This window comes from Nicotiana tomentosiformis, chromosome 6, assembly GCF_000390325.3.
Source record: "Nicotiana tomentosiformis chromosome 6, ASM39032v3, whole genome shotgun sequence".
Taxonomy (NCBI): domain Eukaryota; kingdom Viridiplantae; phylum Streptophyta; class Magnoliopsida; order Solanales; family Solanaceae; genus Nicotiana; species Nicotiana tomentosiformis.
In genome coordinates this window covers 147,796,438-147,812,984 of record NC_090817.1, presented here as the reverse complement: position 1 = coordinate 147,812,984, position 16,547 = coordinate 147,796,438, and the positions used below count along the sequence as shown (strand labels likewise).

General features: G+C 41.0%; 1 protein-coding gene across 1 annotated transcript; it reads left to right on the top strand.

Moving 5' to 3' along the window:
• Nucleotides 1-11,899: 11,899 nt before the first annotated feature.
• LOC104096452 (probable glutathione peroxidase 5) lies at nucleotides 11,900-15,562 on the top strand. Its single transcript, XM_009602855.4, has 6 exons — nucleotides 11,900-12,249; nucleotides 12,399-12,475; nucleotides 12,626-12,687; nucleotides 12,853-12,971; nucleotides 14,091-14,258; nucleotides 15,309-15,562. Exons 1-6 carry the CDS (start codon nucleotides 12,196-12,198, stop codon nucleotides 15,339-15,341), a joined length of 513 nt encoding a protein of 170 aa, XP_009601150.1. The 5' UTR covers nucleotides 11,900-12,195; the 3' UTR covers nucleotides 15,342-15,562.
• Nucleotides 15,563-16,547: the final 985 nt, after the last annotated feature.

Below are 16,547 nucleotides of genomic sequence, written 5' to 3'. Positions count from 1 at the left end.
TGTTTAAAGCCTTCATGGCCAACCAGGACGAGAGAAGAGATGAGATTCCACCTCAATCAAATAGACAAAACAATTCTGAGTCCTCAAGAGTGAATGAATTTTTGAAGTTGAGTCCTCCATTATTCCATGGTTCTATAGCTGATGAACAATTCTGAGTCATCCAATGAATTTTTGAATTTTTGAAGTTGAGTCCTCCAAACACAATCTGCTTCTCACCAAAAGTACGTTTGAGAAAAACACTTCTCAAAATAAGCTCAATTTTGCAGCTTGGCCAAATAGGTTATTAGTGTCCTAAATTTTTAAGCTGCTAATTTGAAATTCGAAACACTTCTGAACTACTAATTTAAAATTCAGGATATAAGATTCGAACTTCTAGACACAATTTTTGAACTTCAGGACACGATGTCCTGAAGTTTGAATTTTGAGGTTTAAACTCTAGGACGTCGTGTCCTGAAGTATGAGCAAAATTGGCTAATCTTTAAATATATTGTAAACTGTGAATATATTTTAAACAATATACTTAAAAGTTTCTACCTGGTGTCATTTCCACAACTAGGTAAGCCTAACAAATTACGGAAAATAACAAAACGAAAGTAAAATTTGGCAACTAACAGCAGTGGATAACTGAATAACTAGTAAAAATGTCGCCCGGTATGTACAATAATCAAATACTCTATAATTACACAGTCTTCCCAAAACCCGAAACATCATAAGTCATAAGCTATAGAAGGAAACTAGTATCTCTATACACTAGAGTCTAATAAAAGAAGTACAGAAGGTAATTGACATAAGGGAGAATAGAAGGGGACTCCGAAGTCTGCGGACGCGGAAGATGTACCTTGAAGTCTCCGTACATCAGCAAGCACTCTCAGCTAATAGCGGGGCTAATAAGAAGTACCTGGATCTGCACACAAAAATATGTGCAGAAGAGTAGCATGAGTACACCACAACGGTACCCAATAAGTGCCAAGCCTAACCTCGGTCGAGTAGTGACGAGGTCAGGTCAGGCCCACTGGTAAATAATAAATAAGGCAGGAGAATATATACAGTATAATAAGAGTCTAGAATTTAACAAAAGAAAGCATCGCAAGGCAATAGTACAACACACAGGGGAAACAACAGGGGATCTCCCGAGATACCGTCCAGGAGTCCCAAAATAAATATACAGGGAGAACTCCCGAGGTACTGCCTTGTAGTCTCAAAAGTAAATATACAGAGAGAACTCCCGAGGTACCACCTCGTAGTCTCAAAAGTAAATAAGCAGGGAGAACTCCCGAGGAACCGCCTCGTAGTCTCAAAAGTAAATGTACAGGGAGAACTCCCGAGGTACCGCCTCGTAGTCTCAAAAGTAAACACACAGCTCAAACCGATAAATACAACAAATAGCAAGATTTCTAAAGTTATACTAATAAAGAACAAGGAAAAATAGGAAATCAACTAGGCATGCTTCACAGAGTTCAAATAAGAAGTTAAAGCACACAGACATGCGATATTAGACTAAACATGGTAACTACACATTTTGGAATAACTCAATTAAGAATGAAAACAGGCTAATACTCATTTAAACAGTATAACTCAAATAAAAAGGGAAACATGTTGCTACTCAGTAAAATAAATCGGGTTTTACAACAAATAGCCCGTGTACGTACTCGTCACCTCACGTACACGGCGCTCATATATCACAACAGTGCCAAATCCTAAGGAGATTTTCTCCACACAAGGTTAGGCAAGCCACTTACCTCGAACCAATCTTAATCAATTAGTAAGAATGCCCTTTCCTCGATTATCCGACTCCGAATGGCCCAAATCTAGCCAAAAATAATTTCATACCATAAATACAACTATATTAGACTAATTTAATTAATGAAATCAAGGCTTTAACAAGAATTTTGAAAATCGCCCTAAAAAGCCTCCCCAGGCACATGTCTCGGAATCGGGTAAAAGTCATGAAATATGAACAACCATTCACTCACGAGTTCACTCGTACCAAAATTATCCAAATCCGGTATCAAAATCTCAATCAAAACCCAAAACCTTAGTTGAAGAACTTTTTCCCATTTTCCCCAAATTTTCACCCAAATCCGAAATTAAAATATGAATTTAGTGATAGTTTAGTGGAATATAACCATAAATGGGTTAAGAATCGTTACCCAAAAGCTTCATCTGAAAATCTCCCAAATTATCGCCTCAATCCGAGCTCTCAAAGACCCAAAATGAAAATGAGATCAAACCCTCGAAATTGATCTTTTCTGCCCAGCGATTCCGCATCTGTGGATCACGAGTCGCACCTGCGGAAAATCCCTCGCAGGTGCGGAAATGACTTACGGGGCTGGGTTCGCCTCTGTGAGTAAGGGGCCGCACCTGCGCGCCCGCTCCTGCAGATATCTTCCGCTTCTGCAAAACCTCACGCTCTAGGCCCCTTCCGCTTCTGCGCTCCATCTTCCGCACGTGCGAGTCTGCACCTGGGGTCTCCCCACCGTAGGTGCGAAAAGACCAGAAACCAGAAATTTCAGCAAAAACACAAGTCCAATTTTCGATCCGTTAAGCATCCGAAATACACCCGAGGCCTCTGGGACCTCAAACAAAGATACCAACAAGTCCTAAAACACCATACGAACTTAGTCGAGCCCTCAAATCACATCAAACAACGCTAAAAATACAAATACCCTCCGATTCAAACACTAATGAACTTAAAACTTCTAATTTCTTCAACCGATGCCGAAACCTATCAAACCACGTCCTATTGATCCCAAATTTTGCACACAGGTCATATTCAACCCTACAGACCTACTCCAACTTTCGGAAACGGAATCCGACCCCGATATCAAAAAGTCCATTACCGGTCAAAATCTCCAAAAATTCAACTTTCGTCATTTTAAGCCTAAATGAGCTACAGACCTCCAAAACAAAATCCGAACACGCCCCTAAGCCCAAAATCACCCAACGGAGCTAACGGAACCGACGAAACTTCATTCCGGAGTCGTCTTCACACAATTCTGACTACGGTCAAAAATCCTAAAACTTAAGCTTCCGTTTAGGGACTAAGTGTCCGAATAATACTCCGAAACCAACAACAAAACCTCCTGGCAAGTCACATAAGAAGAAAAGTATATGGGGAAAGCAGCTAATAGGGGATCAGGGCTATTACTGTCAAAATGACAGGCCGGGTCGTTACATCCTCCCTCTTTAAACAATCGTTAGTCCTCGTACGAGTATAGAGACATACCTGAAGTGGTGAAAAGATGAGGATAACGGCTGCGCATATCATGCTCGGTCTCCCAAGTTGCCTCCTCGACCGACAGACCCCTCCACTGAACCTTCACTGAAGCAATGTTCTTTGACCTCAGCTTTCAGACCTGCCTGTCCAAAATAGCCACTGAATCCTCAACATAAGATAGATCCTTGTCCAACTGGACTGAGCTGAAATTTAGCACCTCAGACGGATCACCGTGATACTTCTGAAACATAAAAACATGGAATACCGGATGAACTCTTGCTAGACCGGGATGTAAGGCAAGCTCATAAGCAACCTCCCAAATACGCCGCAACACCTCAAAGGGACCAATGGACCTTGGGCTCAGCTTGCCCTTCTTCCCGAACCTCATAACGCCCTTCATAGGCGAAACCCGAAGCAAGACCCTCTCCCCAACCATGAATGCAACATCGCGAACCTTCCGATCCGCATAACTCTTATGTCTGGACTAGGCTGTACAAAGTCGATCCTGAATCACCTTCACTTTAATCAGGGCATCCTGAACCAAGTATGTACCCAATAATCTAGCCTCGCCCGGATCGAACCAACCCACTGGAGACCGACACTGCCTACTATATAGAGCCTCATACGGTGTCATCTGGATGCTCGACTGATAGCTGTTGTTGTAGGCAAACTCCACAAGTGGCAAGAACTGATCCCAAGAACCTCCAAAATCCATCACACATGCACGGAGCATATCCTCTAATATCTGAATAGTACGCTCGGATTGTCCGTCTGTCTAAGGGCGAAATGCTATGCTCAGCTCCACTCGAGTACCCAACTCATGTTGTACAACTCTACAGAACCGTGATGTAAACTGCATACCCAGGTCAGAGATGATAGATACCGGTACGCCATGAAGCCTGATGATCTCGCGGATATAAATTCAAGCCAGCTGCTCGGAAGAATAGGTAGTCTTCACAGGAAGGAAATGAGCTGACTTGGTCAGTCTATCCACAATCACCCAAATTGCATCAAACTTTCGCCGAGTTCGTGGGAGTCCAACAACGAAATCCATAGTGATCCGCTCCCATTTCTACTTCGGAATCTCTTACTTCTGAAGCAACCCACCTGGCCGTTGATGCTCATACTTCACCTGCTGGAAATTTAGACACCGAGTTACATACTTCACTATATCCTTCTTTATCCCCCTCCACAAGTAATGTTGCCTCAAGTCCTAGTACATCTTTGCGGCACCCGGATGAATGGAGTACCGCGAACTGTGAGCCTCCTAGAGAATCAACTCACGCAACCCATCTACATTGGGCACACATAGCCTGCCCTGCATCCTCAATGCACCATCATCTCCAATAGTGACCTCCTTAGCATCAGCGTGCTGAACCGTGTCCTTAAGGACAAGTAGATGAGGGTCATCATACTGATGCTCCCTGATACGATCATAAAGAGAAGACCGAGAGACCACACAAACCAATACTCGACTCGGCTCAGAAATATCCAATCTCACAAACTGGTTGGCTAAGGCCTAAACATCCAACGCCAATGGCCTCTCTACTGCTGGTAGATATGCTAAACTCCCCAAACTCTCTTCCCGGCGACTCAAAGCATCGGCCACCACATTGGCCTTCCCATGATGGTACAAAATGGTGATATCATAATCCTTAAGCAGCAACCACCTCCGCTAACGCAAGTTAAGATCATTTTGTTTGAACAGATGCTACAAACTCCGGTGATCGGTGTAGATCTCACAAGGGACACTGTACAAATAGTGTCGCCAAATCTTCAAGGCATGAACAATAACTGCTAACTCAAGGTCGTGGATAGGGTAGTTATTTTCATGCACCTTCAGCTGTCTGGACGCGTAGGCAATCACCCTACCGTCTTGCATCAACACCGCGCCGAGACCAATCCGCGACGCATCACAATATATAGTATAAGACCCCGAACCTGTAGGCAATACCAATACTGGGGCTGTAGTCAAAGTTGTCTTGAGCTTCTGAAAGCTCTCCTCACACTCCTCTGTCCACCTGAACAGAGCACCTTTCTGGGTCAGCCTGGTCATAGGTGCTACAATAGATGAGAATCCCTCTACAAAACGAAGGTAATACCACGTCAAACCAAGGAAACTCCGGATCTCCATAGCTGATAACGGTCTAGGCCAACTCTGCACTGCTTCCACCTTCTTCGGATCCACCTTGATCCCATCACTCGATACTACATGACCCAACAATGCCACTGAATCTATCCAAAACTCACATTTTGGAAAATTTGCATATAACTTCTTTCCTCTCAAGGTCTGAAGCACAGTCCTCAGGTGCTGCTCATGATCCTCCCGAGTCCGGGAGTATACTAGAATGTCGTCAATAAACACAATGACGAAAGAGTCAAGATAAGGCCGGAACACACTGTGCATCAAGTGCATAAAAGTTGTTGGGGGCATTGGTCAACCCAAAAGACATCACAAGGAACTCATAGTGACCATACCAAGTCCTGAAAGCAGTCTTCAAGATATCTAGCTCCCAAATCTTCAACTGATGATAGCCTGAACGTAAGTCAATCTTGGAAAACACTCTGACACCTTGTAACTGATCAAATAAGTCATCAATACGAGGCAATGGATACCTGTTCTTCACTGTGACTTTGTTTAGCTGGCGATAATCAAAGCACACAGGCATAAAACTATCCTTTTTCTTCACAAATAAGACCGAAGCACCCCAAGGTGACACACTGGGCCGAATGAAGCCCTTATCAAGCATCCTGTAACTGCTCTTTCTACTCTTTTAACTCATGAGGAGACATACGATACGGAGGAAGAGAGATGGGCTGAGTGCTCGGCAATAAATCAATGCCAAAATCAATAACTCTGTCAGGCGACATGCCCGAAAGATCAGCTAGAAACACATCTGGAAAGTCCCTCACTACTGGGACTGACTCAACTATAGGGTCATCAATACTGACATCGCTCACATAAGCTAGATACGCGTCACACCCATTCTCAACCATTCGTTAAGCTTTAAGAAATGAAATAACTCTGTTGGGAGTATACTCTAAGGTACCTCTCCACTCTAATCGCGGTAAACCTGGCATAGTCAGTGTCACGGTCTTAGCGTGACAATTTAGAATAGCATAATGGGGCGACAACCAGTCCATGCCCAAGATAACATCAAAGTCTACCATACTGAGCAATAATAAATCGGCTCTGGTCTCAAAACCACTAAGAGCAATCAAACACGACTGATACACGCGGTCCACAACAAGAGAATATCCCACAGTAGTAGATACATAAACGGGGGAACTCAAGGAGTCCCGAGACACGCCCAAATACGGGGCAAAATAAGAGGACACATAGGAATATGTAGATCCTGGATCAAATAAGACCAACGCGTCTCAATGACAGATCGGAACAATACCTGTAATGACAGAGTCGGAAGAAACTGCCTCTGTACGAGCCATAAGAGCATAATATCTAGCATGGCATCCCCCTCTAGGGCGACCTCGACCTCCCCGACCTCCACCTCGAGCTGACTGAGCAGGTGGGGCAGTAGCTGGTGCTGGAATCACAGCCTGAGGACCCGGTGGAGCATGCGGCGGCTGAGAAGTCTGTGGAGGTGCACCCCTCCTAAGTCTTGGGCAATCCCTCAGCACATGGCGGGTGTCGCCACACTCAAAACAAGCTCTCGGAGGGCGTGACTGTTGTGACTGACCGCTAAAAGCACCCCGTGCAAGAGGTGCACTAGATACTGGCGGTGCATAATAAGGCTCCTAGGGCCTAGAAAGGGCCAGAATACCACTGGTAGCTGGAAGAGCTGAATGAACGGGGCGACTCACATAGCCCCTACCATGACGAACTGCAGTTGGGCACGAGTACCACTGTAAGTGCCAGACTCTTGAGACCTCTTGGCCTCCCTCTCCTCTCTATCCCGAGCGAGCATGCCCTCCAATCTCCTAGCAATACTCACAACCTGCTGGTAAGAAATATCCATCTCCAGCTCCCTCACCATACTAATCCTGATACTGGGGTGGAGTCCCTCAATAAACCGATGAACCCTCTCTCGAATTGTGGCAACCAAGGTCGGTGCATGTCGGGCCAAATTATTGAAACGAACTGTATACTCTAACACAGTCATAGCACCCTGGCGCAACTTCTCAAACTCCGCGCGTCATACGTCCATGAGGCTTTGAGGGACATACTCTCTCAATAACATGTCCGAGAACTGAGTCCATGTAAGTGAAGCTGCCTCAGCCGGACTACTCAACTCATAAGCACGCCACCACTGATAGGCTGCTCCTATAAGCTGGAATGCAATAAAGGAAACCCCACTCGACTCCGCTACACCCATAGTACGGAGAATACGGTGACACTCCTCCAAAAAGCCCTGGGCATCCTCTGACACCAATCCACTGAAAGTAGGAGGGTGGTACTTCTTGTACCTCTCAAGTCTGAGCTGCTCCGCCTTAGAAACTGTTGCCCTAACCTCGGACTAAGCTGGAGCTACCGGTTGTATCAGTATAATCTCTGGAACCTGGTCGACCTGAACCCGCTGCTCTAGAGTACCGGCGACGGGAGTTTGTGCTCCTCCCCCGGCCTGAGATGTGGCAGGAGCAAGTGGAATCAATCCAGCCTGAGCTAAGGTGCTGAACATGCTTAGAAACTGGGCTAGAGTCTCATGGAGGGTTGGTGCAGCAACAGGTACCTCAGGTGTCTGCTCTCCAGCTGGAGCTACTGGGGGCTCCTCTGTTGCAGCTCGTGCGGGTGCTCTGGCTGCACCGCGTGGACGTCATCGGCCTCTACTCCGGTCCCGGCCTCTCGCGGCTCTAGCAAGGGGCGTGGGTGCCTGGTCGTCAGATCCTCCGGTACGGGTCCTCACCATCTGTGAGAAAGAATAGAAAAAAGAAGTTTAGAATTTGATGCCAACAACTTCGCACGACAAGGAGTCAAAGAAGTATAATTGTTCCTAACAGTTCCATAGCCTCTCGAAGATAGGTACAGACGTTTCCATACCGATCCGCGAGACTCTACTAAACCGACTTGTGACTCACGACACCTATGAACCTAGAGCTATGATACCAATTTGTCACGACCCGAAATCCCTCCGTATAATGTCATGACGGCACCTAATCTCTACAACTAGGTAAGCCTAACAAATTGCGAAAAATAACAAAACGAAAGTAAAATTTGGCAACTAGCAGCAGTGGATAACTGAATAACTAGTAAAAATGCCGCCCGACATGTACAATAATCAATACTCTATAATTACACAGTCTTCCCAAAACCCGAAATATCGTAAGTCACAAGCTACAAAAGGAAACTAGTATCTCTATACACTAGAGTTTAATAAAAGAAGTACAGAAGGTAATTGACATAGGGGAGAATAGAAGGGGACTCAGAAGTCTGAGGACGTGACAGATGTACCTTGAAGTCTCCGTACAGCAGCAAGCACTCTCAGCTAATAGCGGGGCTGATAAGAAGTGCCTGGATCTGCAGACAACAACATGTGCAGAAGAGTAGCATGAGTACACCACAACGGTACCTAGTAAGTGTCAAGCCTAACCTCGGTCGAGTAGTGACGAGGTCAGGTCAAGCCCACTAGTAAATAATAAATAAGGCAGGAGAATATATACAGTATAATAAGAGTCTAGAATTTAATAAAAGGAAGCATAACAAGGCAGTAGTACAACATACATGGGTAAACATCAGGGGATCTCTCGAGATACCGTCTCGTAGTCCCAAAATAAATATACAGGTAGAACTCCCGAGGTACTGTCTCGTAGTCTCAAAAGTATATATACAGGGAGAACTCTCGAGGTACCGCCTCGTAGTCTCAAAAGTAAATAAGCAGGGAGAACTCTCGAGGAACCGTCTCGTAGTCTCAAAAGTAAATGTACATGGAAAATTCCCGAGGTACCGCCTCGTAATCTCAAAAGTAAACACACAGCTCAAACCAATAAATACAACAAATAGTAAGATTTCTACAGTTATACTGATAAAGAACAAGGAAAAACAGAAAATCAACTAGGCATGCTTCACAGAGTTCAAATAAGCCGTTAAAGCACGTAGACATGTGATATTAGACTAAACAAGATAACTACACATATTGGAATAGCTCAATTAAGAATGAAAACAGACTAATACTCATTTAAACGGTATAACTCAAATGAAAGGGGAAACATGTTGCTACTCAGTAAAATAAATCGGGTTTTACAACAAATAGCCCGTGTACGTACTCGTCACCTCACGTACACGGTGCTCACATATCACAACAGTGCCAAATCCTAAGGGAATTTTCCTCACACAAGGTTAGGCAAGCCACTTACCTCGAACCAAGCTCAATCAATCAGTAAGAATGCCCTTTCCTCGATTATCCGACTCCGAATGGCCCAAATCTAGCCAAAAATAATTTCATACCATAAATACACCTATATTATACTAATTTAATTAATGAAATCAAGGCTTTAACAAAAATTTCAAAAATCGCCCTAAAAAGCCTCCCGGGTCCACGTCTCGGAATCGGGTAAAAGTCACAAAATATGAACAACCATTCACTCACGAGTTCACTCGTACCAAAATTATCCAAATCCGTTATCAAAATCTCAATCAAAATCCAAAACCTTAGTTGAAGAACTTTTTTCCATTTTTTCCAAATTTCCACCCAAATCCGATATTAAAAGATGAATTTAGTGATAGATTAGTGGAGTATAACCATAAATGGGTTAAGAATCGTTACCCAAAAGCTTCCTCTGAAAATCTCCCAAATTATCGCCTCAATCCGAGCTCCCAAAGACCCAAAATGAAAATGAGATCAAACCCTCGAAATTGATCTTTTCTGCCCAGCTATTCTGCATCTGCGGACTACTAGTCGCACCTGCGGAAAAATCCCTTGCAAGTGCGGAAATGACTTAAGGGGCTGGGTCCGCATCTGCGAGCAAGGGGTCGCACTTGCACGCCCGCTTCTGCGAAACCTCACGCTCCAGGCCCCGTCCGCTTCTGTGCTCCATCTTCCGTACCTGCGGTCTCCCAACCGCAGGTGCAAAAACACCAGAAACCAGAAATTTCAGCAAAAACACAAGTCCAATTTTCGATCCGTTAAGCATCTGAAATATACCTGAGGCCCCCAGGACCTCAACCAAAGATACCAACAAGTCCTAAAACACCATACGAACTTAGTCGAGCCCTCAAATCACATCAAACAACGCTAGAAACACAAATCACCCTCCGATTCAAACTTAATGAACTTGAAACTTCCAAATTCTACAACCGATGCCGAAACTTATCAAACCACGTCCGATTGACCCCAAATTTTGCACACAGGTCATGTTCAACCCTACGTACATACTCCAACTTCCGGAATCGGAATCCGACCCCGATATCAAAAAGTCCACTATCGGTCAAAATCTTCAAAAATTCGACTTTCGCCATTTCAAGCCTAAATGAGCTATAGACCTCCAAAACAAAATTCGGACACGCCTTAAGCCCAAAATACCCAACGGAGCTAACAGAACTCCATTTCGGAGTCGTCTTCACACAATTCTGACTATGATAAAAAAATTCTAAGACTTAAGCTTCCGTTTAGGGACTAAGTGTCCCAATAATACTCCGAAACCAACAACAAACCTCTCGGCAAGTCACATAAGCAGTAAAAAGATACGGAGGAAGCAGTTAATAGGGGATCGGGGCTATTACTCTCAAAACGACCGGTCAGATCGTTACAATCTATTAGTAAATATATAAATATTTAATTACGAATTTTGAGTTTAATGACAAATTCAAAATCCATGAACTTCAAATTTTAGTTCCGGCAATATAGATGGCAAGCTGCCTTTGAGCCCATTCAGACTGCTTTTTGTTGAGCTTGTTTTCTTTTTTGATGCGTGTGAAATGAATATATTGTCGGAATATCTGTTACGTACGTGAGACGGCAAACCTCTCATTCTGTACTTAATCCTTTTATTTTCATGTTCCTTTCATACCAAAAAGGACGTATCTGAATGGTTTTTGTTTTAGGTACAATTTTATCAATCTTTGATGAGTGATTGACTGATTGTAACATACTAATTGCCTAGTTGATGGTAGCAATTTACATATTACTATCAATACTTATTTATATGACATATTAAAGACATTATTGTAGACAAATTTTTTCTTAAATTTCAATGTTTCCTACATATGCTAGATAAAATAAATTTGTTCAAATGAGGGAACTTTTGCTCTTTATCTTTTCCTATACTGTTAATCATGGTGTAAAAGTAGGAATATGTATTGATTAGAAGCAAGTTCCCACTTCACTAAAGTATTAGTACTGTAATTTTTTTTCTGCTATTATATCGATGTCCAATATTCTCTTTGTGGCTCGAATAATTTGAATTTGCACGAAATAGTACATGATCACTAATAATATAGATTCGCGTCGAAATATACCTCTTAATAATTAGTAATGGGTCAGAGGCAAAATGAAGCAATAGGTGAACGACGGATCGAAAAGCTCGATTGGAAGGAATAGACGAAGAAATGATCTGTCCTACATAAGACCATATTTTGGAGGTTTGAATGCATTTACTATAATTAAGTCGTAATTTTGTATGGTTATTACATAAATAAATTAAAAACCCCTAAAAATATTGACAATCTATTTAATTTAAGCGTACCTATTGCAAGGCCTACTAAATTAAATGCGTAATTCATTTCGGGTCGCAATCCACATTAAAGAAATCCAACTGCCATTCGGACATTTTCTGTTTCTGATTCAGAACAGTAAATGCAAAAATAGAAAAAAGAAAAGAGAAATCTGCCAAAGCTGTAGCTTGTGGACTGCCTCAATTATCTGATCATGGACGCCTCCTTTCTCCTTTGTCTTTGTTAAATTCTCCATTTTTCTTCCTTTGCCAGAATTTGCCAGAATATCCCCTACTCTTGGAAATTACCAATCTGAGAGTAGGGGGACAGAGAATTGTACACAGACCTATAATTCCCCTATCAAAAATTCAAAATGGGTGCCTCTTCATCAGTTCCACAAAAATCAATTCATGAATTCACTGTCAAGGTGATAATTTTTACCACCTCCTGTTCATTTTTCTCAGGCATAATCATTCTCGTATGTTGGATTTCCTTTTTGTTCCCCTTTTTTCTTATTCTTGTTTTTTTTTTTTGTGTGTAAAATTGGTGGGGTTGTTTCCACTTTCCAATATACAGGATTGCAAAGGAAAGGATGTAGACCTCAGCATCTACAATGGAAAAGTGCTTCTTGTCGTCAATGTTGCTTCCAAATGGTCTCCACTTTTCCTTTTTCCCTTTTTTCTGTATACAAGTTTTAAACTCAAGTTTCTTCTTTTTTCTTTTTCACGATAGTTTTTTGTATTATTCTTGATGATATGAAGTCCTTGGACATATGGTGATGTTGATCATGTTTGTTGAAACAGTGGGTTCACAAACTCCAACTATACCCAATTGACTGAACTCCACAACAAATACAAGGATAAAGGTAACTTTACTCAGATTGTTAAGATTAGTTACTGCCTTATACATGATCACATGTTCATATTATTAAATATACAACATGGCTCATTAATTGTATCTGGAGTTGGTACTTTTTGAGGTATTTTGTGACTGTGCATATTCCATCATATTTATTTTAATTGAAATTTAGGCTTTGAGGTCTTGGCTTTTCCTTGCAACCAATTCTTGAAGCAAGAGCCTGGTACAAGTGAGGAAGCACAACAATTTGCTTGCACAAGATTCAAGGCAGAATATCCCATTTTCCAAAAGGTAAGATAACATAACTGATAAATTTTGATAATTGAGGCCTTTTTATCTAATGACATGGATTTAGTTATTGTTACAATTAGACTGATGCTCTTAGTGGTCTCTCGGGTGAAAGAAGCAGCTCACAGTCTTCTCTATTATGCTGAAAAAGTACAAATATAAAGAGCACAGTTCAATTTAACCGTAGTACGTGTAAAAAACATGAAACCTTAGCATTTAGCTCATCAGTGTTTTAACTTGCTGCATTTTGAATCCAATCATTCCATTATTTATAATTGCATCATTTCCAGTTATTACTCTTTGTTCGTTCTCTACTCTTTACCTTTGTTTAAACTTCAATAAGTAAACCTTATCTGTGTTGCACCCAATGGTAACACAGAGAAGCGATAGGTTTCAATACATTTTCCAATAGGTTTGTTGTCTACTCTTTGTCTCTGTCTAGACTTTTCCTGAGTAATCCGCATTTGTGTTTGTTGTCTACTTTATAGGTTTCTATACCATATGTCATTGCTTCTCTTTGGATTCTTTCTTGTTGCCATATGGTCATCTTACCATTCAGATATCACTTACTTTTTAGTATCTGCTTTTAATTCTATAAGAAATGGTTGTTAGAGTTATCCAACAGAAAGCTTATTTATTTGCTGGACTAAATCTCGTTAAAAGACCAAAAAGCTGATTAAATGTATTGGGAAATGATAGCCATTGTTGTACTGGTTCATTATCTCTTTATCATTTTGGTATGGAACTTCCCTAATCTAATTATGTAGACTTACCACAGATCAGCAGGAACTGTATAAAGGGAATGTGTGTGGTAGCAATTGCTTTTTGTTGCTCTGCACCTTTACTTTTTAGCCATTTGTCGTCTTATTTTTTTCGTTATTTCAATTTAAAGGTGATAATTCAAGTTTTTCAATTGTGTTGTACCCTTGAACATGTTTCTGCCCTTGTACCAGAAATTGGAAGCAGCCGCCCTGCTATATATGACCTTTTTGCATTCCATGTATTAGTCAGTCTTGTAGATCAGGATTTTGAAGAGTCTATCTGCAGCTGGTTATTGAGGATATCTTTTGTTGTTTTATTGTAATTTTGTGGACCTTATGACAAACTTGAATGTCAAACTAGGTGCGAGTTAATGGTCCGGATGCAGCACCAGTCTACCAATTCCTTAAATCAAACAAAGGTGGTTTTCTTGGTTCCAGCATCAAATGGAATTTCACCAAGTTTCTGATTGATAAGGAAGGGAAAGTTATCAAGCGTTATGGCTCCACTACTACACCATTGGCAATTGAGGTTGGCCTCTCTCTCTCTATGTCTCTCTCTCTCATCAACCCACCAGCAGAGAAGTTTATATGGTTTTACTTGCCCTTGCCTCTACATCTTAAATCTTTTTAGGTAAAGGTGAGGATTTGTTTTTGAAGTAAATGCATCTTAGCAGTTCTCCTCCAAGTATGACAAAAACTTGTTTCCTAATGAAGCTAATATACTGATCCTTCTATTCAAATACCTATGATTTGTTGGACAAGATAATTTTGTGGACAAATATATTCTGACCATCTCCTTATTTTACTTGGTCTCATGGGAAATAAACTTATCCAAACGTCCCTTTATAACTCACCAAAGGTTTCCTCTTATCTTTCAGTAAGAAAACCTATCTTGTCCTGCTCTTCATGGCGAGAAATACTTCAGAATCTATCTGTCGCAGGATGACAAAAGTTAATACTTTGTCCAGAGGGGGAAGGGTTGTTGGGGAAGGAAAGTAGGAGATGAAGAGAAGTAGAGAACTGTCTAGAAGCTGATGATATCGGCTTTCAAGAAGTATACTATTTGACTTGAGGATATGCCAAAGTTGGAAAAGGCAGATATTTAAAGGAAGAGGAAACAAAAAGAATAAGGAGCACCGAAGGTTAATAAACTTTCATGTATAGAAAGGAGCGCTATGCATTTCTTGTTTGCCATCATTGACTGTTGTCTTCTGGAGATTATGATGTACATATCTTGTATCAGGAGGCTTAATGGTTACCAGTTACTAAAGCTTATCTTGTTAACATTTGCATATGATTTCTTTTCTATGAAGTCTTGAGCAGTAAACTTGCAGCTGAGAATTTTCCACTCAGGTTGAGGAGGCTTCAAGTTGCTACCATCTCCATAATCTAATGCTTATTTACTTATTTTTCGATAAGGAAGATATCCAATATCTCATGTATTAATGGAAGACTATTAGCTTTTCTGATATATACTTTTGGTTGATGACTCCCAATCAAGAAGCTTATTCAGTGCCCTTTACGAGGTTCATGTACATTTTGAGGTGGTTTTAACAGTTCTCCTTTGATTTACTTGCAGGCAGATATCCAAAAAGCACTAGGGGAAGTGTGAGAGGCTATCAAGTACAGATAGTTCAGTTGATGAACTCAATTATATAAATAAAAAGAGAGGATGGAGATTTCTGTTTGTTCAACCTGCTTGTGCTCTTGTATATTGTGTTATCCGGGGAACAAGGTTTCAATTGTCGTGTGTCTCCTATTAATATAATTTGTATTGAATACAGTATATAGTCTCTGTTTCATGGTAAAAAAGTATAACTTCTATTAATTTTATTCTTGGGCGCGCATTCATGGTGAGAGCCTGTCACAGGCAGTTGCAGCTAAAACTAATTGCTTATGATATAGCTTGCAGTTTACAACTGTCCAAACAAGTTGCTCATCATAACATCAATTATAACTGCTGCTGTTGTTGAGTCAATTGAACTCGGTCGAATACGAATCATTGATTCCCTTTAACGCTCTTTTGATCTCTGAATTGAATTAGGGTGTCAAATGGGCGGATTGGTCTGATTTTTGGCTGGTCAAAATGGGCGGGTCAAAGTTACTTGGATTGAGATGGATTGGGTCAAGATGAGCTAAAATTTGGTTCATAGCCCAACACATCCAACTCTTATTAAGCTTTAATTAATGTGTGCTATTTTCTTATGAATTGCTTAATTACCAAATAAGACTTCTTTTCTTTTGTTATGGTCATATATAATATATCAAACAAAAAAAATTATTTTAAAGATATTTTTACAAAGTTGCTCATGGATCAATTTGGGTTAAAAATCAGCCAACTATAGATGGGTTGTGCCAAGATGAGTTGAGTTCAATAATTGGGGGAGGTCAATGAGCGGCCCAACCTTGAACGAGTTAGGCAGGTTGAAATTGTCACCCCTAAATTGAATTGAGAAAATCTTGATAAGATTTGAGAGTGATTGTGAATGAGGTCGAAGGAGATTGAGAGATTAATGTAATGATAAATCGAAAGCTTATTCTTTTTGCTAGAAAATTAAAATATTTCAGACGTGAAAGATTAAAAGTCTTATTAAACTCGATAGAATGTTCTGCCCATCTATTACATTTAGAATCTCCAAGCAGGCCATGAGATGAAAAATAGTACTATATATTATATAACAAAATGTGATACAATGAGTCATACTACATTTAAACCTTTAATTAGGAGGTTAACAATTAAGCTATATATCCCCTCATAAATATGTTTACTTATTATTGACTATTAATATACTGATTGTCAAATTTCCCAACATATGCT

Coding starts and splice junctions, on each gene's coding strand:
- LOC104096452 (XM_009602855.4), top strand. CDS start 12,196: ATGGGTGCCTCTTCATCAGTTCCACAAAAATCAATTCATGAATTCACT. Junction 12,476..12,625: donor GTCAATGTTGCTTCCAAATG/GTCTCCACTTTT, acceptor TTGTTGAAACAG/TGGGTTCACAAACTCCAACT. Junction 12,688..12,852: donor CAACAAATACAAGGATAAAG/GTAACTTTACTC, acceptor ATTGAAATTTAG/GCTTTGAGGTCTTGGCTTTT.